Here is an 18104-nt window from a genome sequence, read left to right as displayed (position 1 = left end):
CAGACAGTGTATGCTGCTATTCAGCATAGCTATTCATGGCCTTGAACATGACCCCCCTTAACACACTTATACAGGCTAAGATTCGGGACATACCTTGTTCAGACACATTGGTCAGACTGGTGACAGATGAATGGGAGTGTGGAAGCTTTTGAGCCAGTCGGCTGAACAAAAATGCCAATTCAGTTTTTTCATTTAAATATTCAGTTTATGCATTGGACACCATCTCTTCATCTCTCACCATCTCTCTCAAATTCAGATATTTGTTAAAACTAAGATTCTATAACTCTTGACATGTATGCATGATTTTTGGAAATATATTAGTATGAATGAAGTCCTTACTCTCTTTCCTTACTCCAGTTCACCAGCTTCCTGCTTCATGCTGCATTTCTGCATTTCCACCTATGTACTTGCATCTCTTTAAAATGAATAGTATCAGGGCTTGATGCTAGGAGTTTTCTGGCATTTGGTTTCCACCAGTTTCCATCCGTTTCCTGCCAGTTGTCCCCTGGTGAAGGTTGAAAGTACGGGCATTCATTAGATGTGAATGGTAGCTGTTTTGCATTCTCTGCACTTATGTGTGACAGTCACAAGGCACATAGGACAGATCAGCCAGTTATGTTCTGGTACCTGCTCTGACCTATCTGTTTTCATCATCATTTTGGCATTAAATTTCAAGCAAAAAAATGCACACATACACACACAGACACATACACATATTTATGTGTTTTATTTGCATAAACATTACAGCGAGGACCATAACTTGTAGTTTACAGGAGTTTGCAGGTCCAGTATGAATGACTGATATCAGATATTTGGTAGCAGGTTATGACAGATTACGGTCACTGGTGCCATCAGAGGTCAGTGAGCTATGCCAGTATTTCTGCGTTGTCATTCTGGATGTGTTTTTAGAGTCAATATGGCGTCTGTGTCCCCAGGAGTTGGAGAAGTCGGCTGTCCATGAAGTGTCTTCCTTCCTGAAGCCTCGCACTGGGAGTGGCATATACGAACGACGGAGCCGTCACGCCAATGATCACCGAGCGCTCACGCAGCCAATCACCTGTAAGGAAATGGTGGTGGCCGTCAGGTAGGCATGTCCTCTCAGCTCAGGTTATGTGAGAAGAGAAGCTGAGGGAATGTCATATCCAATGCCAGTACACTAAACCCATCTCCCATATGTCATCCTTGCTGTTGCTGATTACTAACATAAAGACAGGGGAAAGACAGGGGACTTTGTCAAATAGACACCTGAGGATGTGATACGTAACTCCATTACATTCCGAATACATAACTCCATTACATCTCCAATATTTAACTCTGTTGCATCCCCATTACTTTACTCCACTACATCCCACTGCCTACTCTATTAGAACCCATTTGACCTTACCCATTTACTTTAATGCTTGGGCCTGCATATCTTTTCCTGCCCCCATCTTGAGGGTCCTGAGGGTCCTGAACTCTCTCTCCCCACTGCTTTCTGTGTGTTGTGTAGTGTAGTGTCGTGTGTCAGTGTCCACCAAGCTGAAGTGCCTCTCAAGAGACAAGATAAAAAGGTTGTTATACAAGCGTCCTCCTCTTTCCGCCTGAGTGGATTTCAGGCAGAGCCGGGCACTGCGTGGGCCTTGAGCTGGCCACCCCCCCTTACTGCCACCCCATCAATTGGAGGTGTGCTGAAGAGTAAATCAGAGCATAAAAACAACAGAACAAGGCTGTTATCTGGTGGGGGTACTGGCAGAGCTACCAGTGAAAGAGCTGCACAGAGAGTGTATCCAAGCAGGGGCCTTGGACTCTCAGTTCCAGGCCTGATTGCGAATGCCTCTGTGCAGGGAGGGGTGCGGGAGTTATCACTGGTGGGGTAGTTGTAAATCAGGGCTGACCCACACCTGCGTGGCTGCACATCAGGGGATGACGTATTTACGCGCCTTTACTGAGAGGAGTGAGCTGATCTGCATAACTAGCGGGAGCTATATCAGTTAAGACCCTCCTAGATCCAGGCTCGACTGACCTTAGAGGAATTTGGACTGTTCCATTGAACACTGATTTACTCCGCACATTCGAATGCCGAACATAGCATTTTCAGTCCTGATTGAAACGAAGCAAGCAAGCTTTCACTCAACCTGTCCTTGTTAAATGGTGCTGGCTCAGATGTTGATGCATGACATCCCCCACCCTCTCTCTCTCTTCCCCCCTTGTACCTCAGCCAGCCTAATTCTGCGGCGCCAGGCGAGGCCCAGGCTGAGCTGGCGGGGCAGGAAGGAGATGGGCCGGAAGGGGAGGATGAGAGCTCCAAGCTGACCCTGAGCGAGAAGATGGCCCTCTTCAACAAGCTGGCCCAGCCGGAGAAGAAGCCGGAGCTGGCGCCGGAGGCCTCAGATAAGCGCAGGCAGAAGGGGCCGCGGTACCGCACTCAGCCCATCACCATGGACGAGGTCAAACTGGTGAGCCCGAAAGTCTGAGAAACTCACCCCTGACTTTCCCAGGAGTCTTCCCCTAACTCCCAGGAGAATGTTGTGTATGTCAAATATATGCGCATTTTGTAACGGTTGACTCGAGGGAAAATGTGTGAGCCAAACCAGACCACCCGTGTGTGTGAAGCCAATGAAAAACTGTTCATTTTTGAATTTATGTAAGAGGAAGTGTACAGTGCATGCACACAGCACATGTTTACACCCATGTGAACAGCAGCACAAGGCATCTTGCATCAGAAATAGAAATTAAACATTGGGCAATCAACAACAGATCGCTATAAATAGTGGACAGTTTGTATGTTTATGTTGAGAGTTGAAAGCAGGACAGGGCAGGGAGTAAGGAGTGTCCTTTGGTCTCAGAGCTGTTGGTGTGGATTAAATACATTATATTACATAACATTATTGGCATTTAGCAGACGCTCTTATACAGAGCGACTTACATCAATTGCAGGTTTTTACAGTGTTATCCATTTACACAGCTGGATATTTACTGAGGCATTTGTGGGTTAAGTACCTTGCCCAAGGGTACAGCAGTAGTACCCCCGTGGGTACTTAACCACTATGCTACAGTGCCATACATACATGCAATGTGTGTGTCACCAACTCCATGTGGACATAGCCCTAGGGTAGATGCTCCAAATGGAACAGCCTTTGCTGTGCACAGCTGGCCATAAGAGGAGAGATCAATGGTAGTATTCTGCTCCAGTGCCTGGCTGTACAAACCACCACAGACCCCCACCACGCACTGCAAGTTGCACCTCCCCTCCTCCACTCTACCTCGCAGTCCTACCCCTAGAGCACAGCCAGCTGATGGTGCGCGCTGCCCATGTACCACAGTGGAATGCACCCTGTAAGTCAACATATTCTCGTTGGCACACAGGCTCCAATGGGTCAAATTCACTTCCAGTAATGCCCCTGTGGGCAGCCAGCACTGAAGGAGGAAACACAGCCCAGTAATGCCAGGGCTTTGCACAGAAGTGGGAGGTGGGAAAGGGGGGGATGTGGGGGGATGCCCCCATATGTTTTTCAGCTGTCCTCTTCTCAATGATACATTGTTCCTGTAGTCCTCACACACATTTGATTCAGTGCAGCAGCATCAGGAGACACCTGTAGGATGGATGGGGAAGTGCAAGTTAAAACAGCTAAGTTTTGCGAAATACAAGGTTGGATAGAGTTAACGTGCAGAAGTGGGGGTGGGTTTGGGGGTGAGTTTAACCGCCACAGTCCTGTTGTTCCCTGTTGTCACCGTAGCTCCAGAGAGGGCCCATCCAGCTGCCCCCTCTGCACCTGTCCGCCCAGCTCTCTGACAGACAGCAGTCCCAGTCCGTCAACCTGAAGCCCAGCGAGATGCGCCAGTCTCAGCTCCAGCTCCAGCCCCAGCCCCAGCCAGAGCCCCCAGCTACTGACGCCTGGGAGTCCAGCGTGGTTCCCAGCGTGAAGCCAGAGCATTTCCGCCCCCCTCTGCCCATCCTGCAGCGGCCAAAGTCTGAGCCGCCAGAGATCAAGAGCATCCTGAAGAAGAACCGGATTGAATCTGCCAGGATGGACCGGCGCAGTCGGCACAGGGAGACGGGGACACCAGCTCACGAAATCCCTGAGGGGAAGCAGCTCGATGTTGCTGGTAGCGTCAGCCAGCAGAAGGTAGCGGAGAAGAGGGAGCACGATCACAGAGAGGAAGGGGGCGTGCTGACGGAGGCAGGCAGTCACAATGACCAGGGGAGCACTGAGGGTTTGTCAAGAAATGGCAGCCCTGCCCCAACTGTCCCATGGAGACGGAGGGCAAGGTCCAGCACCCCCCATTCCAAGGGGGAACCCAGCATCAAGCCCTGCAGACCCTCCCCTGAAGAATGCCTGTCGCTGGAGAAGACCCCCTCCCTGTCTGAGAAAGCTGAGGAGTTGGACAGCAGCCAAAACTCCTCCCTGAACGACAGGTACTGAACTCGAGGCTAACACTGTAGATTAAAGCACCTCCATCTATTATCTCTATTAGCTCTGTCTAATATCTTCAGCCTCTAAAGATAAGTGAATGGTGTTTGAATGGTGTTATGCTCACACTCACTGGTTTGGGAGTGTTGTTAGCCTGGTCTGACACTGTTACTCATTTAACTTGAATGGATATACTTGCGTTTATTGTGCTGGAAGTTGCTCTGGATGAGAGCGTCTGCTAAATACATATAATGTGATCTAAATAGTGGAGTGCTCATATGATGTAAGGTTGGCATGCTGACTGTCACTAGGGAGTGGTGTGTGTGTCCTTCTCTGAGTCTCTTGGCCCTCCAGCAGATTGGAAGACCAGCACAGTGGTGAAAATGAACAGACGTCTGGGCTGATGAAGAGCACGCCCAGTGAGCCGGTCCAAGTGTCCCTGGCTGATTGCTGCAGTCAGCTGCAGGATGCTGAGAACTCCTGGAGGAAGAAGGTATGGCCTTCCATACTAAGCTCAGTGCAAGACAGCAGAGTACCCCACACTCTTTGCCGTCCTGTTACACAGATAGGGTGTTCGAACCTGGCTGTATGGTTATTATACTGTCATCTCCTCCTTTAGGCCTCATGCACCTCCCTTCGCAAGGCTGTGTGTTGGGTTTCCTAGTAATTCTGGGTGTAGAATGCAGTGGTTGAGACTTTAGTGATCTGAATTATGGAATGCATCATTGTAATCAGAGTAGTATAAAGGTTCTGTCTGATATTGTTGTGCTGAGGTAGGTTTGGGGAATGAGGAATTTGCATACTTAGTTAAGGTGATACCCATTCATGCTGTGACATAGTTCATTTTAAGAACAAGCCAAATCTGTCTTCAGCCCGAAAAGTGCTTCTGTAGCCATCCTAAGATTACCAAATAGAGGTCTCTCAGGGGATTCCGGAGAGCATGTTGATAAGAACTGTACACCATCCAAGACAAGTCTGAGGATTTCTTGCCTTAATCTGTCTCAGCTAATCTTGAGTGAATTTGTCTGGATCCCATGGAGTCACTGAGTGAAAGTGCAGGGTTCACACAGAGGGCAGCCACACAAATGGTGACCTGGTTTTGGGATGGTCCAGGCCGCAGCTCAAGTGCAATCCCATTAGAGAGCACGAAGCAGGGTGTCTTCTCTGGGGGTGAGAGGAAAAGGAGTAAAAGGAAAGCCTACCTTTGCACTAGAACAAATAAAGCCTTACAGGTCTGGAAATTTGTGGACTGTGTAGCATCCATCTGCTATCCTGGACCATTTTGTATAGTTTACCCTTCCCCAAACACTCCTAATTACATTCTAGTGTTTAATAGCTGTCATTTAGTTTAAGACCAAGACATGCTTGTTGAAAAGGACTCCCTCTTGACCTTTTAGCCTCAGCTGGTTTGTGTTGACACTCAAGTTCCAGGCAGGGGTTTATGTTTTTCCAGTGAAGGGTGAAGTGGCCAATTACACCAATTAAGTCAATTCTGTTTTGTGGCCTCTCAGGAGTGGACTGAAAGAAAAGAGTCATAAGATATGTGCCTTGTGCTCATGTGTTATCTCAGTTTTATTAATCAGTAGACAACCGTTCATAGAAGCAGGTCTCCCTCGGAGTAGTTGTGCGGTTCTTTATTTCTGTCATGTTCATTGTACCGTGCTGTTGATCATTGGGCAAACGTGAACAAAACCAAACAAGCCAGAGCAACTCACCGAAAGACTATGAGGCTGTTGGTATGAAAAAGATGCAAATAGATGCAAAATAGATGCAAATCTCCTCCCCTGCTCACCTTCATCCTAACCTACTGTACAAATTGCTCTCAGCCTACCCTCCAACCTTCACCCTTGGGGCCTTGACATCATAGGTGGACTGGAATTGAAAAAAGAGAAAAACTTTTTGGGAAGATTGGGGATCATAATAATGCCCTCTCTACCGTTTTCTTTCCTGTCTTTCTTCCTTAATTCCCTGGTGTCTGTTCAGTTACTCAGCCTGTTCTTATATACTGACAAAAGAGCCCTCATTTATAACCTCCTGCCAGGTATTATGATTGGCTTTTTGTGCATGTATCTCTGCCATTAAAGAACATGTAGAGATTAAATTATTTCTGTGTAATGGTTGAGGGAGCTTGGTTCACTTAAGCCCCAAGTTCATTCTCAGGTTCTGGAGACTTTGGGGCTCAAGCTATATCCTCTTTTATTCCTGGTTGCCATGTTTCAATCCCTTTTTCCTCTGCCTTCTCTGTCTTTCCTCTTTTCCCTCCTCCCTCCCTTCCCCATGCTTTCCCTTGTAGGTTGAGAGTGAGATTTGCCATGATGCCACTGTCCACACTATGTGCTGGGTAAGCTTGGCTCTCCATGCTGTTGTGCTGGTAGTGAACAAGCTATCAAAGCAAGCCTGTATCATGAGTAAACACAAACCTTTATAGGACTTGTTTTTGTTTTTGTCCATCACATTGACGCGTGTACAGATGCCAGGTATGGTTATATTGGTCACTGGCAGGCAGGGAAAGAATGTTGCATTGAAATGAGGCTCCTGTCGCAATGAGAGGTGTATTTGAGGATCATGCTTTCATGACTGGGCAAACGTCAGTCTTTGTTCACGCTGAGAACTTGTTTTTCATTTTAACTTACATTTCCTCACACACGAATGTGTCTCTCCATATTTATCCATTCCCCATTTTACATCTATGCTTTTCTGTCTTTCCCTCCCAATTTCCAATTGTGCATTAAGCTTGTTTCACTGTGGAAACCTGTGGAGTGTAACAAGTTCAATCCTCCATACACACACATTCCACACAGTGCAATGAGGAGACCCTGGCAGGCCTACTCACCCCTATCCCTGGTGGAATGAAGCCAGTTTGTTCTGCCGCTGTGGGCTCCCAGTTATAGTTAGTAGATGACACGGTCAGTTTCAAACCCTGGCAGTAGGTCTCAGGACATGCTCTAAGCAAGAGCCACTCAGGAACCCCTGTCCATTCCCTTGTTAAATTTCAACAAAACCATCATTCAGAAGAAACAAAGTATATTTTCATCATATATTTCTTGCTCAGATAAATGGAAAGTAGTCATATTCTTAAGACTAACATCCACGGACAACATGATTTGCTTTCCAATATTTGTGTCTCAAAAACACATGGATCAGTATTATTCAATCCTCTAAGTATCAGTAAACGAAAATCCTGTAGAATATCCTGCTTTAAAGTTCTGTTGTGTGAACATTAACACTAAGTTCCTGGAACATGGCAGAAGCTTGCAAAGATCACCTGTTTCCATGGGGCATGAAAGGAGGTAACACAATAGTAAAGAAATCTATCATGTAGCATCTGTCATCAGAGTTAAAATCAGAGAACCCTCTCAAAATGTGAATACTTTTGGCTATTGATTTTTAAGATGTCATTAATTGTGAAAGACATTCCGCAACCACATTTTGAATTGATTTGAGCAATTGAGTAATATTTGGATACTAGTTAAATCATGTTTTTGTCTAAATTTAACAAGGGTATAAATAAATATGGAGACTGCTGGGGAAATCCTGAGCCATAGGAAAGTGAAGTCATAATCGGTGACTGTAGAGCTGTGGCAGTCCAGGCAGTATGTCCAGTTTTACCCAGACCCTGCCCTGTCCTCCTCCCCCCTCCTGTCTGTCCCAGGAGCCCGTCTTCTCCTCTCTCTTTGTACCTGCTAGCACCACCTCCCAATATGTAGTCTGTTACAATCAGGTGAGTATTTGCACGTGCATGACGTTTATGCCTGTGACTGTTTTTCTTGTGTGACTGTCAAAGTCATGCATGTTTACTTGCTGAACTTTTCACTTAATTAGGTACGCTGTACTTTAATTTGAACCATATTCTTGAGTGTCAGTGCCAGTTGGAATGTTGAAATCATGTTTTTGATTGTTGTGCATTGTGGTATCCAGCTTCTATAAGTAAGAAGGCAAATGCAGGCCAAGCTTAGGGCATCTTTCATGGCTGTAAATTGCAGGTTTCCCTTAGGGTTTTGTCAGAGTGGTCTCTCCGACTGTCAGTTTGAGGCATTTCCTCTTGCTAAGAGGATCACAACAACACCAGTGTGCATTGTGTTGTTTTCCTCTCCTGTGACTCAGCCTAGGGTGGCCACCAAAGAGGACCTGACCAAAATGGGTCTTTGTGAGGGAAACATGAACAACAGTTTGAATTTACGAGCTGGTGTGGCAACAGCACCTGTAGGAGCTGTAAATATCAGATGCCAGTGTGTATAGACTGTGGCTGGAGCCAAGACTCTGGCGCCCCCTTGCTGTGGGGTTCAAGCACGCACTATATTGGGAGTTCATCTGCCTCTCTTTTGTGTATTTTTTCTCCGTCTGCTCTGTGTGTGTGTGGGTGTATGTAGAAATTGATTTTTTTTTTTTTTTTGCATGCCATAATGTAACAAAACCAGCTGGCTGCAGTTTATTATAGATTTCTTGCAATTTCTTGTCTTTCTTTCTTTATTTTTGCCACCCTTTTCAACGTCCTCTGCACTCACACAGGAGTCCTGGGGCATAGTGAAGGCAATCCTCTAATACACATGCATGCCTCCCATAGTGCACCAGGAGAGCAAATGCTGAACAGGGGATAGGCAAGACTCATGAGCAGTGCCACAAAGGACCCATGACTGATGAGACACGTTCATGTCAGGAAAAATGAAGCCAGTTGCATGCTGGCGCTATGTACTCCTGGTCATTGTTGGCATTTCATACAGCTCAGACTCTGTCTTAGCCTTTGAGCCACTCGGGAGCCCGTTTTCTTGTCTTTCACTAAATCAGAGTCATTGCATCAAGGCTTTACTGTGACATTGAACTAATATGTGGTTCATGACCCGCGACACCATTGCCATGCTCCATGCCTGTGCAGTACATATGTAATTGAAAGCTGCAATAAAGCATGGAGTGCTTTGCGTGCAGAGTTTGAGCTGCTTCCTCTCTACCTCTCAGCCGTGTTTCCTCTTCTCCTCTTCTCCTCGTTCAGACCACTCTCTCCTACGAGGCCCAAGAGGTCTGCTCTTCTGTCGAGGGCAACTCTCAGCCCCAGTGGAGGCAAAAGGTGATACACAGTCTCTTTCACAGCTTAAACATTTCAAACATACACACATACACGCATTTCCCCAGGCACCTACAGCCACTTACTCATTCACACATTCACTCACATGACTGCACGGCGCAAACTGAGTTTTTAAATCAGTATTACAGATTCAGAAGCCCTCTCTGAAACTTGAACCAGTGTGTGTGTGTGTATGTGTGTTTAGTTGTGTTGAACTTTTTAAGAAAGCCTTTACTCAGCATTGGTTTCATTCAAACCCGGCATTAAATGAGACTTTGCTGAGTTGCTGTTGACTGCAGCTATTTTAATGGACAAAGGGCTGTATCTGATCAAGGATTTAATTCGGGACTCTGGGGCCATAAACATCAATACCACTTCTTTCCGGTTGAGCTGTTGACTCTTGCAGCTTATGGAAGTGCTGCTGGAGTAACAGAAATGCTGTCTGTCTGCACGGAAGTCCGCAGGGGAGGTGGAGACGAAGGTGTCGCTGGCGGAGCGCATGCGCAACCTGCAGGAGAACGAAGAGCAGTGGAAGGTCAAGGGTCAGGGCGTCTCCAACGACTCCGCGCAGTTCACTGTCGCCGGACGCTTGGCCATGAGGGGTCAGAACATCTCTTTTCAGATCGGTTCCTACATTACACTGTCTTTACATTATACGTAATGGGAGGTTAGTTCTGTGAAGAGCTAATCTCATGAAGTTGCACTGCAGTGCTATTTAGATTAAAGTACAACATTTTTTTAAATTATTAAAGTAGAAAATATTACCAGTATGTATTTTTTTTCTTTTATAGCATGTTTTTGTTCCTATTTACTCAGGGGTATGAATAAATGCGGAAGACACCTCATCTCTTCATTTAAGATACACTGATTGTCCGTTCCCATTGACTGTGTGGTGACCCCAGCATGTTCTTCCTAACAGGCTTGGTGTCTCCTGTATCAGACAGGGAAAACTCTCCAACAGTCAACAGCAGGGAGTCTACCACAGGACCTCCTGGCAAGCCACAAGAAGGTAACATCCTTTCCTGAACCAGCACTGCTCTTGTGGACTGGGCTCTGCATTAGGGGTGATCATTTTTAGACAGTTGTTTTTCTGGCCCGTCTTAGCCTGACTTCTCTGGCTTTCACAGGGATCTCCATGCACCCTGATATGGAGGTTGAGGAGGACAGCAGGCTGGACAAGCTGGAGTCCTTCCTGGACAAGCTGCACAGCACAGGTGAGCATGTCGTAAAGCGTCCCAGCACATGTCCTAAAGGCCTGTGTCCTAAAGCATGTCCTAAGGGGGGCAAAGCATGTCCCCTCCTAGAAATGACAACCTTGCCTTAGTGGAGCAGTTTGTGAGGGGCAAGCAGTGCTTCAGAAAGCAGCAAAGCCAGACCTAACCATTTTAGTTGATTGCTTCTTCAGCATATTTTTCCCTTCACATCCCATGATGATTAGCAGGGGTGTTACAGTCTTCTTGAAGATCTGAAAAATGATGTTTGTGCAGTGTAGTAGGATTCTTGTAAACTGTCCCCTGGTTCCCCCTTTCACTAGCATCTGGGCAACGGGAGACTTCCATTGAAGTGACAACGGAGATGGTGAAGGAGGTGATGACTCTGGATGATGGGGACACGTTTGGTGGCTTCTACAGGGCTGTGTCCTCTGTTCACAGCTCCGCTGACACTGGGCAGGACTTCAGTGCCATCATCCAATCCACTACGCCAAAGTAAGCCACACCCATGTGTAACCTGTCCCTCTTTCCATCAGCCTGTCTCCTTTGGTATGCAGTGGGATTTTTTCCTATAGCAGTAAAGCTGTCTGTATGTCTTTCTCTCTGTGACAATGACACTGTCAGTCTGTTGTTGTTATTATCTTTGTAGCAACTTTTTTTGTGTCAGATACTATATCTTTCTCTTTCTCTGGATTTGTACTGTATGTGTGTGTGTTTCTGTATTTGTTTCCTCATTTGTGTGTCTCTTCTGTGTTTTTGTTTATCTCTGATCATCTCTAATCTTTATCTCAGTGCCAGTGTCACAGATTGTATGTCACCTCCCTCTCTTTGCATGTGTGTGTAAATGTGCTCATGCCTGCCTATCGCCTGTCCTCACATGTGTGTGTGTGTGTGTGTGTGCGCGCGCTCACTGCCTCTCCTGTGCTGTACACCAGGCTGACGTCTGCGGTGGCGGAGCACAAGCGGGCAGTGCGTCCGGCCCGGAAGACGCAGGGCTCCCGGAACCCGCTGCGGGCGCTGGCTGCGCGGGAGGACATCCGGCAGGAGTACACAGAGCAGCACCTCAGTGTGGCCTCAGTGGAGACAACCAGTATACAAGTAGAGAAGAGTGAGTCACATGACCCGCACTGTGGGATGGGGAGGGGAGGGGAGGGAGGCGGGGGGGGGGGCAGCTGATATTAGTAACACGGAAGCAGCCCTTTCCATTCCCTGGCACTGTATTTCCTTGTTTGCTTGCCTGACTCCCTAATGAAACCTGTCCCCTAGTAGCACACAGTGATGAAAGTGCATATGTAATGTGCAGATGGAAGAAGACAGTCATGTATATGTAACAGTACATAAACACCAGATGGAAAAGAGCACTCTGGGAGAAGATGAGCAGTCATTTTCTATCCCTGTCCATGTTCTTCACTCAGCCTGAATGATCTCTTCTCCTCTGAGGAGAGTCTGAGAGAGATCAGAATCTGGAGGGCGGCCCAGCAGGGTGTATCAGATGCATTATCACTTGATATCAAGGAAAAACTGAAGACTTCATACAATCACTTTTCTTCTGTTCAAGCTTCTGAAAGATTTTGTATTTGAAAGATTGAGATTAATGGTTTGCAATGAATATTTAATCATATTAATCTTAATATGATTTAGTGGATTTAATGTTAAACGTCTATGTGTTCACAACCAAATAAATAAGCTTGTTTTGGACATTTGGCGTAATCGTCTTGTGTGGTTTCCTTCTGTAGTGGCCGAGCATTCCAGCATGGCAGAAGAGGCCCTGGCAGGACTAGCCAGTACAGAGAACTTCCTTGACATGAACCTGCGTGACATCAGCTCCACCGAGTTGGTGACCAACAACAGCTTCCTGCCCTACAGCAACCTGATGCTCATCCACATCAAAGGTCAGCACAAGAGCGGGCTGTCAAACCTTATGTCTGGCAGGGAATGATAGGTAACTAGGCTGTTGGAGCTGCTGGGGTGTAGTTTTTCTTAATTTCTTTTTGCATTTTGGGTAAAGCAGAAACTGCTGTTGTATAGTCTGCAGTAGTCTTGCAGAAGTGGATTTAGCCAGAGTTTGGCTTCAAATGCACTTCCTCCACATTGGTGTCTCTAATGTGAAAAAATCAATGTAAGAAACATACCCACCAGTAAGAAATATCATATGCCATCAGGAGCTTGCAGTTTGCTAATTCTGTTAGGGTCAGAGAGTTTAATGCTCTCTGAGCGTGACCTGGCAGGTGAGGTCACTGATGGTGTGCGTGCTTTCCGTTGCCAGGACGGCAACACATCCAGGTGCGCCTGGTGGAGCCCATGGCCCGATCGCTAAATAGCGGGGACTGCTTCCTGCTCATCACACCCGTGCACTGCTTCCTGTGGATTGGGGAGTTTGCCAACGTCATCGAGAAAGCCAAGGTACTGCTTCAGCACCATCAGTGTGTGGTGGTAGAAGTAGTATGGAACAGGGGTTAGAGAAATTAACTGCTGCAGGGTTAAATTCCATAGCACTACTGTAGTACCTGAACATGGTGTTTTACCTGTTAAATGAAAAATACATAAAACAAATGTAGTGTTAGTCATCCAAGACAAGGGTGACCAAATGAATGTAAGACTAAGTAATGTCTGTATTAAATGTCACTGACGTGTTGATGCTTACACAAAATCTATCAATTTACACAGCTTCTCCTCAGAACTGTACATGTTAATTACCTTGCTCAAGGTACAGCCAGTGTGTCTTTGTTTATTCATTGTCTGCCAGTTTTACACCAGTTTCTATGATAGTATCCTGGAGATTATTTGCATGTTCTGGTAACTGTAAATTACCAAACGGAATATACTTGTGGTATTATCAATAGTGTTGCAGTATGCTTTCGCTTCTCTGTGAATCCCGTACTTGAATAGGCTCTCTGTGTAGGGGTAGGGTTCCTCTGTGTGGGAAAGGGCTTTCTCTGTCTCTGTAATCACTTCAGCAGTGTGACACAGCAGTGACCCACTCCCTCTGAACCTGCGTTCCTCCCTTAGGCCTCGGAGGTCGCGTCCTTTGTCCAGGGGCAGCGGGACTTGGGCTGCAGGGCACCACAGGTGACTGTCCTAGAGGAGGGCGTCAACACAGACTGCACCCTGGCCAAGGAGTTCTGGGACCTGCTGGGGGGCAAGGTGGAATACAGAGGTGCGAGATCACGGACTCACAGACACAAACCCAGTACTCAAAGGCACATGGCCTGGCATATACGCACATACAAATGTAAATGTTTATACACACACGTACACAGTATACAGAGACATATACGTACACACACGGACAGCTGCAGTTACTTGAAGAGTAAACACATGGAGAGTCAGTAATTCAACCTGCTTTAAGTGCTTTAAGTCAGATTTGAGGTTGTTGGTTCAATATCCGTAAAAGTAGAAAGTAGTAATAGTATTCGAAAGTCAGTGCCTGATAGTCTTGTGTCCTGTCCCTGTTGTGTGTGTGTGTGTGTGTGTGTGTGTGTGTGTGTGCGTGCGCACGCATGCTGTTTGTTCACAAGCAGGACCTGGGGGGCCAGAGGAGGACGAGGTATATGAGAGTGGAGTGGTGGAATCTAACTGTGTGTACCGTCTGGTGGAGGACAGGCTGGTCCCCCATGATGAGGCCTGGGCCACCATCCCCAGCATTGCCCTGCTCAACTCCAAAGAGGTCAGATCCACTACACTGAGGACCAGTGTCAGTCTGATCCTGAGTATGTCTGTGTATGTGTATCTCTTTGTTTTCCACTGTGCCTATATGTGTGGGTGTTTGCTTGACTGTTGCTCTGTCTCTGTTTTAATTCAAGCTGTGCATGTCTTGTCTGTATGTGTGGGAGCATGTGTGTGCGTGTTCGTGTGTTTGTGCGATTGCACCATGATTACCTCTCAGACAGAGGGATGCTGAGTGGAATATACAAGTGCATCTCTGTCTGTGGGTTCTGCCTCCCAGGTGCTGGTGTTTGACTTTGGCAGCGAGGTCTACGTATGGCATGGAAAGGACGTTCCCTTGGGGGACAGGAAGGTGGCGCTGCAGCTGGGCAGACAGGTGTGGGGCGGGCCCTACGACTACGGCAACTGTAGGGTGAACCCTCTCAACCCCTCAGCCTGCAGCACAGAGATTCAACAGTGAGTCCTTACACAAACACATGCACACACACACACACAGGCATACACACATACACACACACACACACACACACACACACACACAGATCACTCTCTCAGGATGTAGTCTGTACACACCTAGTGGAATGACAGATAAGATGAGGCTAAGCAGTATTGTGGAGAGGGATCTGATCATTCACTCAGTGCGTTTGGTTGGAGCTGCAGTGCGGCTGGGTGTTTCGATGGGAATTCCTAGTATTATTCAGCTTCTGCCACTGCAGACGAATGGCAGTCTGAATCTGAATTACTTGGATTTTTATGTTTTGGATTTGTATTAATCATGCTGCTTAACACATGTTGTGTAACTGGTAGTTATGTGCACTGTATAATAAAATCTGAACATTGCAGCCAAAGTAAATGTTAACACTGGTGCCCCGATTGTTTGAGCTTTGAGCAGTGATTTTACCTTTATCTTTCATCTGCTGTATTATAAGCACACACTGCACTGCAATCGGCACAACATGGGGCTCCCTCAGGGAAGGGTTTCATTGCTTTTGCAGCTGCTGCCAGCACGTGAAACAATGCCTATGTTTGCCTTTTGTTCCATCCACCTTTCCTCATAGGATTTAGCCTGAAACTGTTTGCCTATTTGTTTTTTTCCTAAATAAAATCCAGGTTACTCTAATGCTGTATTCCAGATCCATAAACAGCATTTCCCTTAAATAGCACAGTGAAGTCTTGGGGCTTTCCTTCTTGTATTGGCACTGAGTGGCAGTCTTGATGTGTCCCTGCAGGCAGGGCGTGGGGCGGCCCAGCTGGGCGCTGTTCGGCCGTCTGTCGGAGCACAACGAAACCGCTCTCTTCAGGGAGAAGTTCTTGGACTGGGCTGAGAGGAGCAGCAGCAAGGAGGAAGGTGCTGTAGAGGAGCTGATGGTAAGGGGGAGGAACTGATCCGAGATCAGTCAGCTCAGTCTCAGCTTCATGGAAGCGTAGTTTGATATGGGCGTTCAATGATTTGTCACAAAGTTTTTGAGCCATCGTTATATGCACAGTGTCCACACTTTCATCTGTGTGGCCGTCACATTCTCAATTTATGACCAAATCAATACATGGATTGAATGTTGATGTATTTCCTTGTTGCTCCTCTGTGAAGCTGAACTGGGTAGAGAGAGCGAGTGTGGCGCCTGACATCATCCCGTGTGTCCCTCTCTCCTACCCAGAGTCCTGTGCATCCCGCACCTCCCGAGTGCGAGCTGCGGCCCTGTGATGCCAAGGCCCTGCTGGCAGGCGGGGGAGGGGCGGTGAGCATGATCCTGGAGGGCGTGGACGTACAGAGGGGGCACGGTCCAGTGTGCTTGGAAGAAGGGCAGCAGGCGGAGCTGAGCACCGTAGCCGTGGACATCTGGCACATCCAGGAGTTCGGTGACTGCGAGCTCCCGCGCGAGAGTTTCGGCCAGCTGCACGAGGGGGACACCTATGTTGTCCGCTGGAAGTACTCCGTCACCAGCGTGGGTGAGTCTCTGGCTCTAGAAAGATTGTCACCATGGTGTGTTTATCTCAGGTTTGCCATCTGGAGTCTGTGATGTAACTTGAGTTATAATACATATTATGAAGTTGCTTTACTGGAAATTGGAGGACATTTTCTGAGTTATATTTAATTTACATGGTAATATTTTTGAATCAAGTTAGTGTCCATGCAAATGCAGACTTATTGAAATACAACAGGCTAATAGTTGATTGTTTTTTTTCATGGCAATTTAAATGAGGAGCACCCATCTGGTGCCGGCTCCCTTTTCAGTAAACTACATGTACAGTATGTGGTGGCATTACATTTTTGTACCTCACATGAGGTATGTAATGACAGTGTAGTTCCTAGGCGTGGCACACCAGCACTCCTGCACAGGAGAGCTCCGTGCTTACTCAGCCGATTCAGGCTGTTCAGGGATAGTCTGCAGTATTTGGACTTCAGACTCTGGTGTTTGTCAAACTGTTTGCGAACATGCAACACATGCAATGAAGCCATCATTTCCACAGCTGTTTGGAAGGTTTTGATGCATGAATCAGGCCTGCATCATTGTGAAATATGATTGGTTGAGATGAAAAAGAAGAACGCAAACAAAACTGCAGGATAGGAATTTCACTTTACAATAATTTCAATTCATAAATTGATATATTGTCATTCGGGACATGTGTTTCTTAGACAAATATGCATATAGTAATAATTTTAGGGATAAGATGTGTTTCGTTGTTTGTATTCTTGTTTTTTATGTATGCATGTAAACAATACATTGCGTCTGTAACTGGGTGTGTGTGTCTCCAGAGGGGCAGAGGCAGAGCCCTGCGGAGCTGGCCAGCGGGGGTCAGGGGCGCGAGCGCTGTGCCTGCTTCTTCTGGCAGGGCCGGCACTCCACTGTCAGTGGGAAGGGCACATCGGCGCTCATGACAATGGAGCTGGGCAACCACAGGGCAGCGCAGGTAAGCATGTCTCCTAATACCTCCACCAGTTGTGTGTAGATTCAGCACATATAGAGTGTCTATCAGTCTGGTCTCATTTGGTGTGGTTATTTTACAACATCTTCAGATTTATCCTGTAATGTCATTCAGTCACAAAATGGACCTTCACAATCGTTTTTTGCAAATTGAGGGGGGCATAGGGAGGTAGTAGTTCCCCCACTGTAAATGGGGATGTCACTGAATAGTTGCTTTGCGAGAGAGCAGGAGGTGTATTCAGCAGGTGACTGATACCTGGTGTTCTCTGTGCTGGTTGAGTGCAGGTGCTGGTGGCACAGGGGAGCGAGCCGCCCTGCTTCCTGCAGCTCTTCCAGGGAGGCCTGGTCATCCACAAAGGCAGACGTGATGAGAGTGCCGCCAGCACAGGTGCAGTCAGCACTAATTCCACCACTGCAGATAGTCTTTAAGTGAGACTGCCAACACAGCGATATGTAACTCTAGGGCCTGCCTATGTGAGTTAGGCAGTGCATTATATTATGTTTGATTCTTCAGGTAGCTAGTTTTTTTCATGTCCAGGCAGTCTGACTGCTGTCTATGTTTAGTGCGCACTCCTGCACCATCCTTTTAGTTCCTGCCCTACTGTGTGCATGTTTATAAGAATTGCTGATACAGTGTTAGAATTCATCACATGTACTCATCAGAAACACTGACACAACAATTATTCACATACTAATGCTATTTAAATATTCTGCTATTAAGAATCTGAACATAATAATTTTAGGCTGCCTCACAGCAGGTAGTATATCTGGCGCAGAAGCTTATTAAAACAAGCGCTAATTGCTCTTGTGGGTGTGTATACAGTACTTTACAGCACACAGTGCTTTTCAGAAT

General features: G+C 46.9%; 1 protein-coding gene across 4 annotated transcripts in view; it reads left to right on the top strand.

Moving 5' to 3' along the window:
• LOC118794800 (supervillin-like) overlaps positions 1-18104 on the top strand; it is a 43745-nt gene that overhangs the window by 22006 nt on the left and 3635 nt on the right. For 3 of the 4 annotated variants that reach the window (XM_036553067.1, XM_036553069.1, XM_036553066.1), the window contains exons 7-27: positions 936-1084; positions 2198-2435; positions 3717-4396; positions 4746-4884; positions 6685-6732; positions 8044-8112; positions 9379-9453; positions 9908-10052; positions 10370-10459; positions 10578-10664; positions 10985-11156; positions 11597-11769; positions 12398-12553; positions 12928-13064; positions 13671-13818; positions 14183-14328; positions 14608-14783; positions 15557-15695; positions 15983-16274; positions 17083-17237; positions 17537-17639. In XM_036553067.1, the coding sequence (XP_036408960.1) occupies positions 936-1084; positions 2198-2435; positions 3717-4396; positions 4746-4884; positions 6685-6732; positions 8044-8112; positions 9379-9453; positions 9908-10052; positions 10370-10459; positions 10578-10664; positions 10985-11156; positions 11597-11769; positions 12398-12553; positions 12928-13064; positions 13671-13818; positions 14183-14328; positions 14608-14783; positions 15557-15695; positions 15983-16274; positions 17083-17237; positions 17537-17639 (3517 nt within the window). The remainder of the gene's footprint in view (positions 1-935; positions 1085-2197; positions 2436-3716; positions 4397-4745; positions 4885-6684; positions 6733-8043; positions 8113-9378; positions 9454-9907; positions 10053-10369; positions 10460-10577; positions 10665-10984; positions 11157-11596; positions 11770-12397; positions 12554-12927; positions 13065-13670; positions 13819-14182; positions 14329-14607; positions 14784-15556; positions 15696-15982; positions 16275-17082; positions 17238-17536; positions 17640-18104) is intronic. The other variant, XM_036553068.1, reaches the window with a different exon arrangement.

Source organism: Megalops cyprinoides, chromosome 19 (assembly GCF_013368585.1).
Source record: "Megalops cyprinoides isolate fMegCyp1 chromosome 19, fMegCyp1.pri, whole genome shotgun sequence".
NCBI classification, from domain to species: domain Eukaryota; kingdom Metazoa; phylum Chordata; class Actinopteri; order Elopiformes; family Megalopidae; genus Megalops; species Megalops cyprinoides.
Note: the sequence above shows the minus strand (reverse complement) of the source record. Positions and strands in the feature narration are given on the sequence as shown.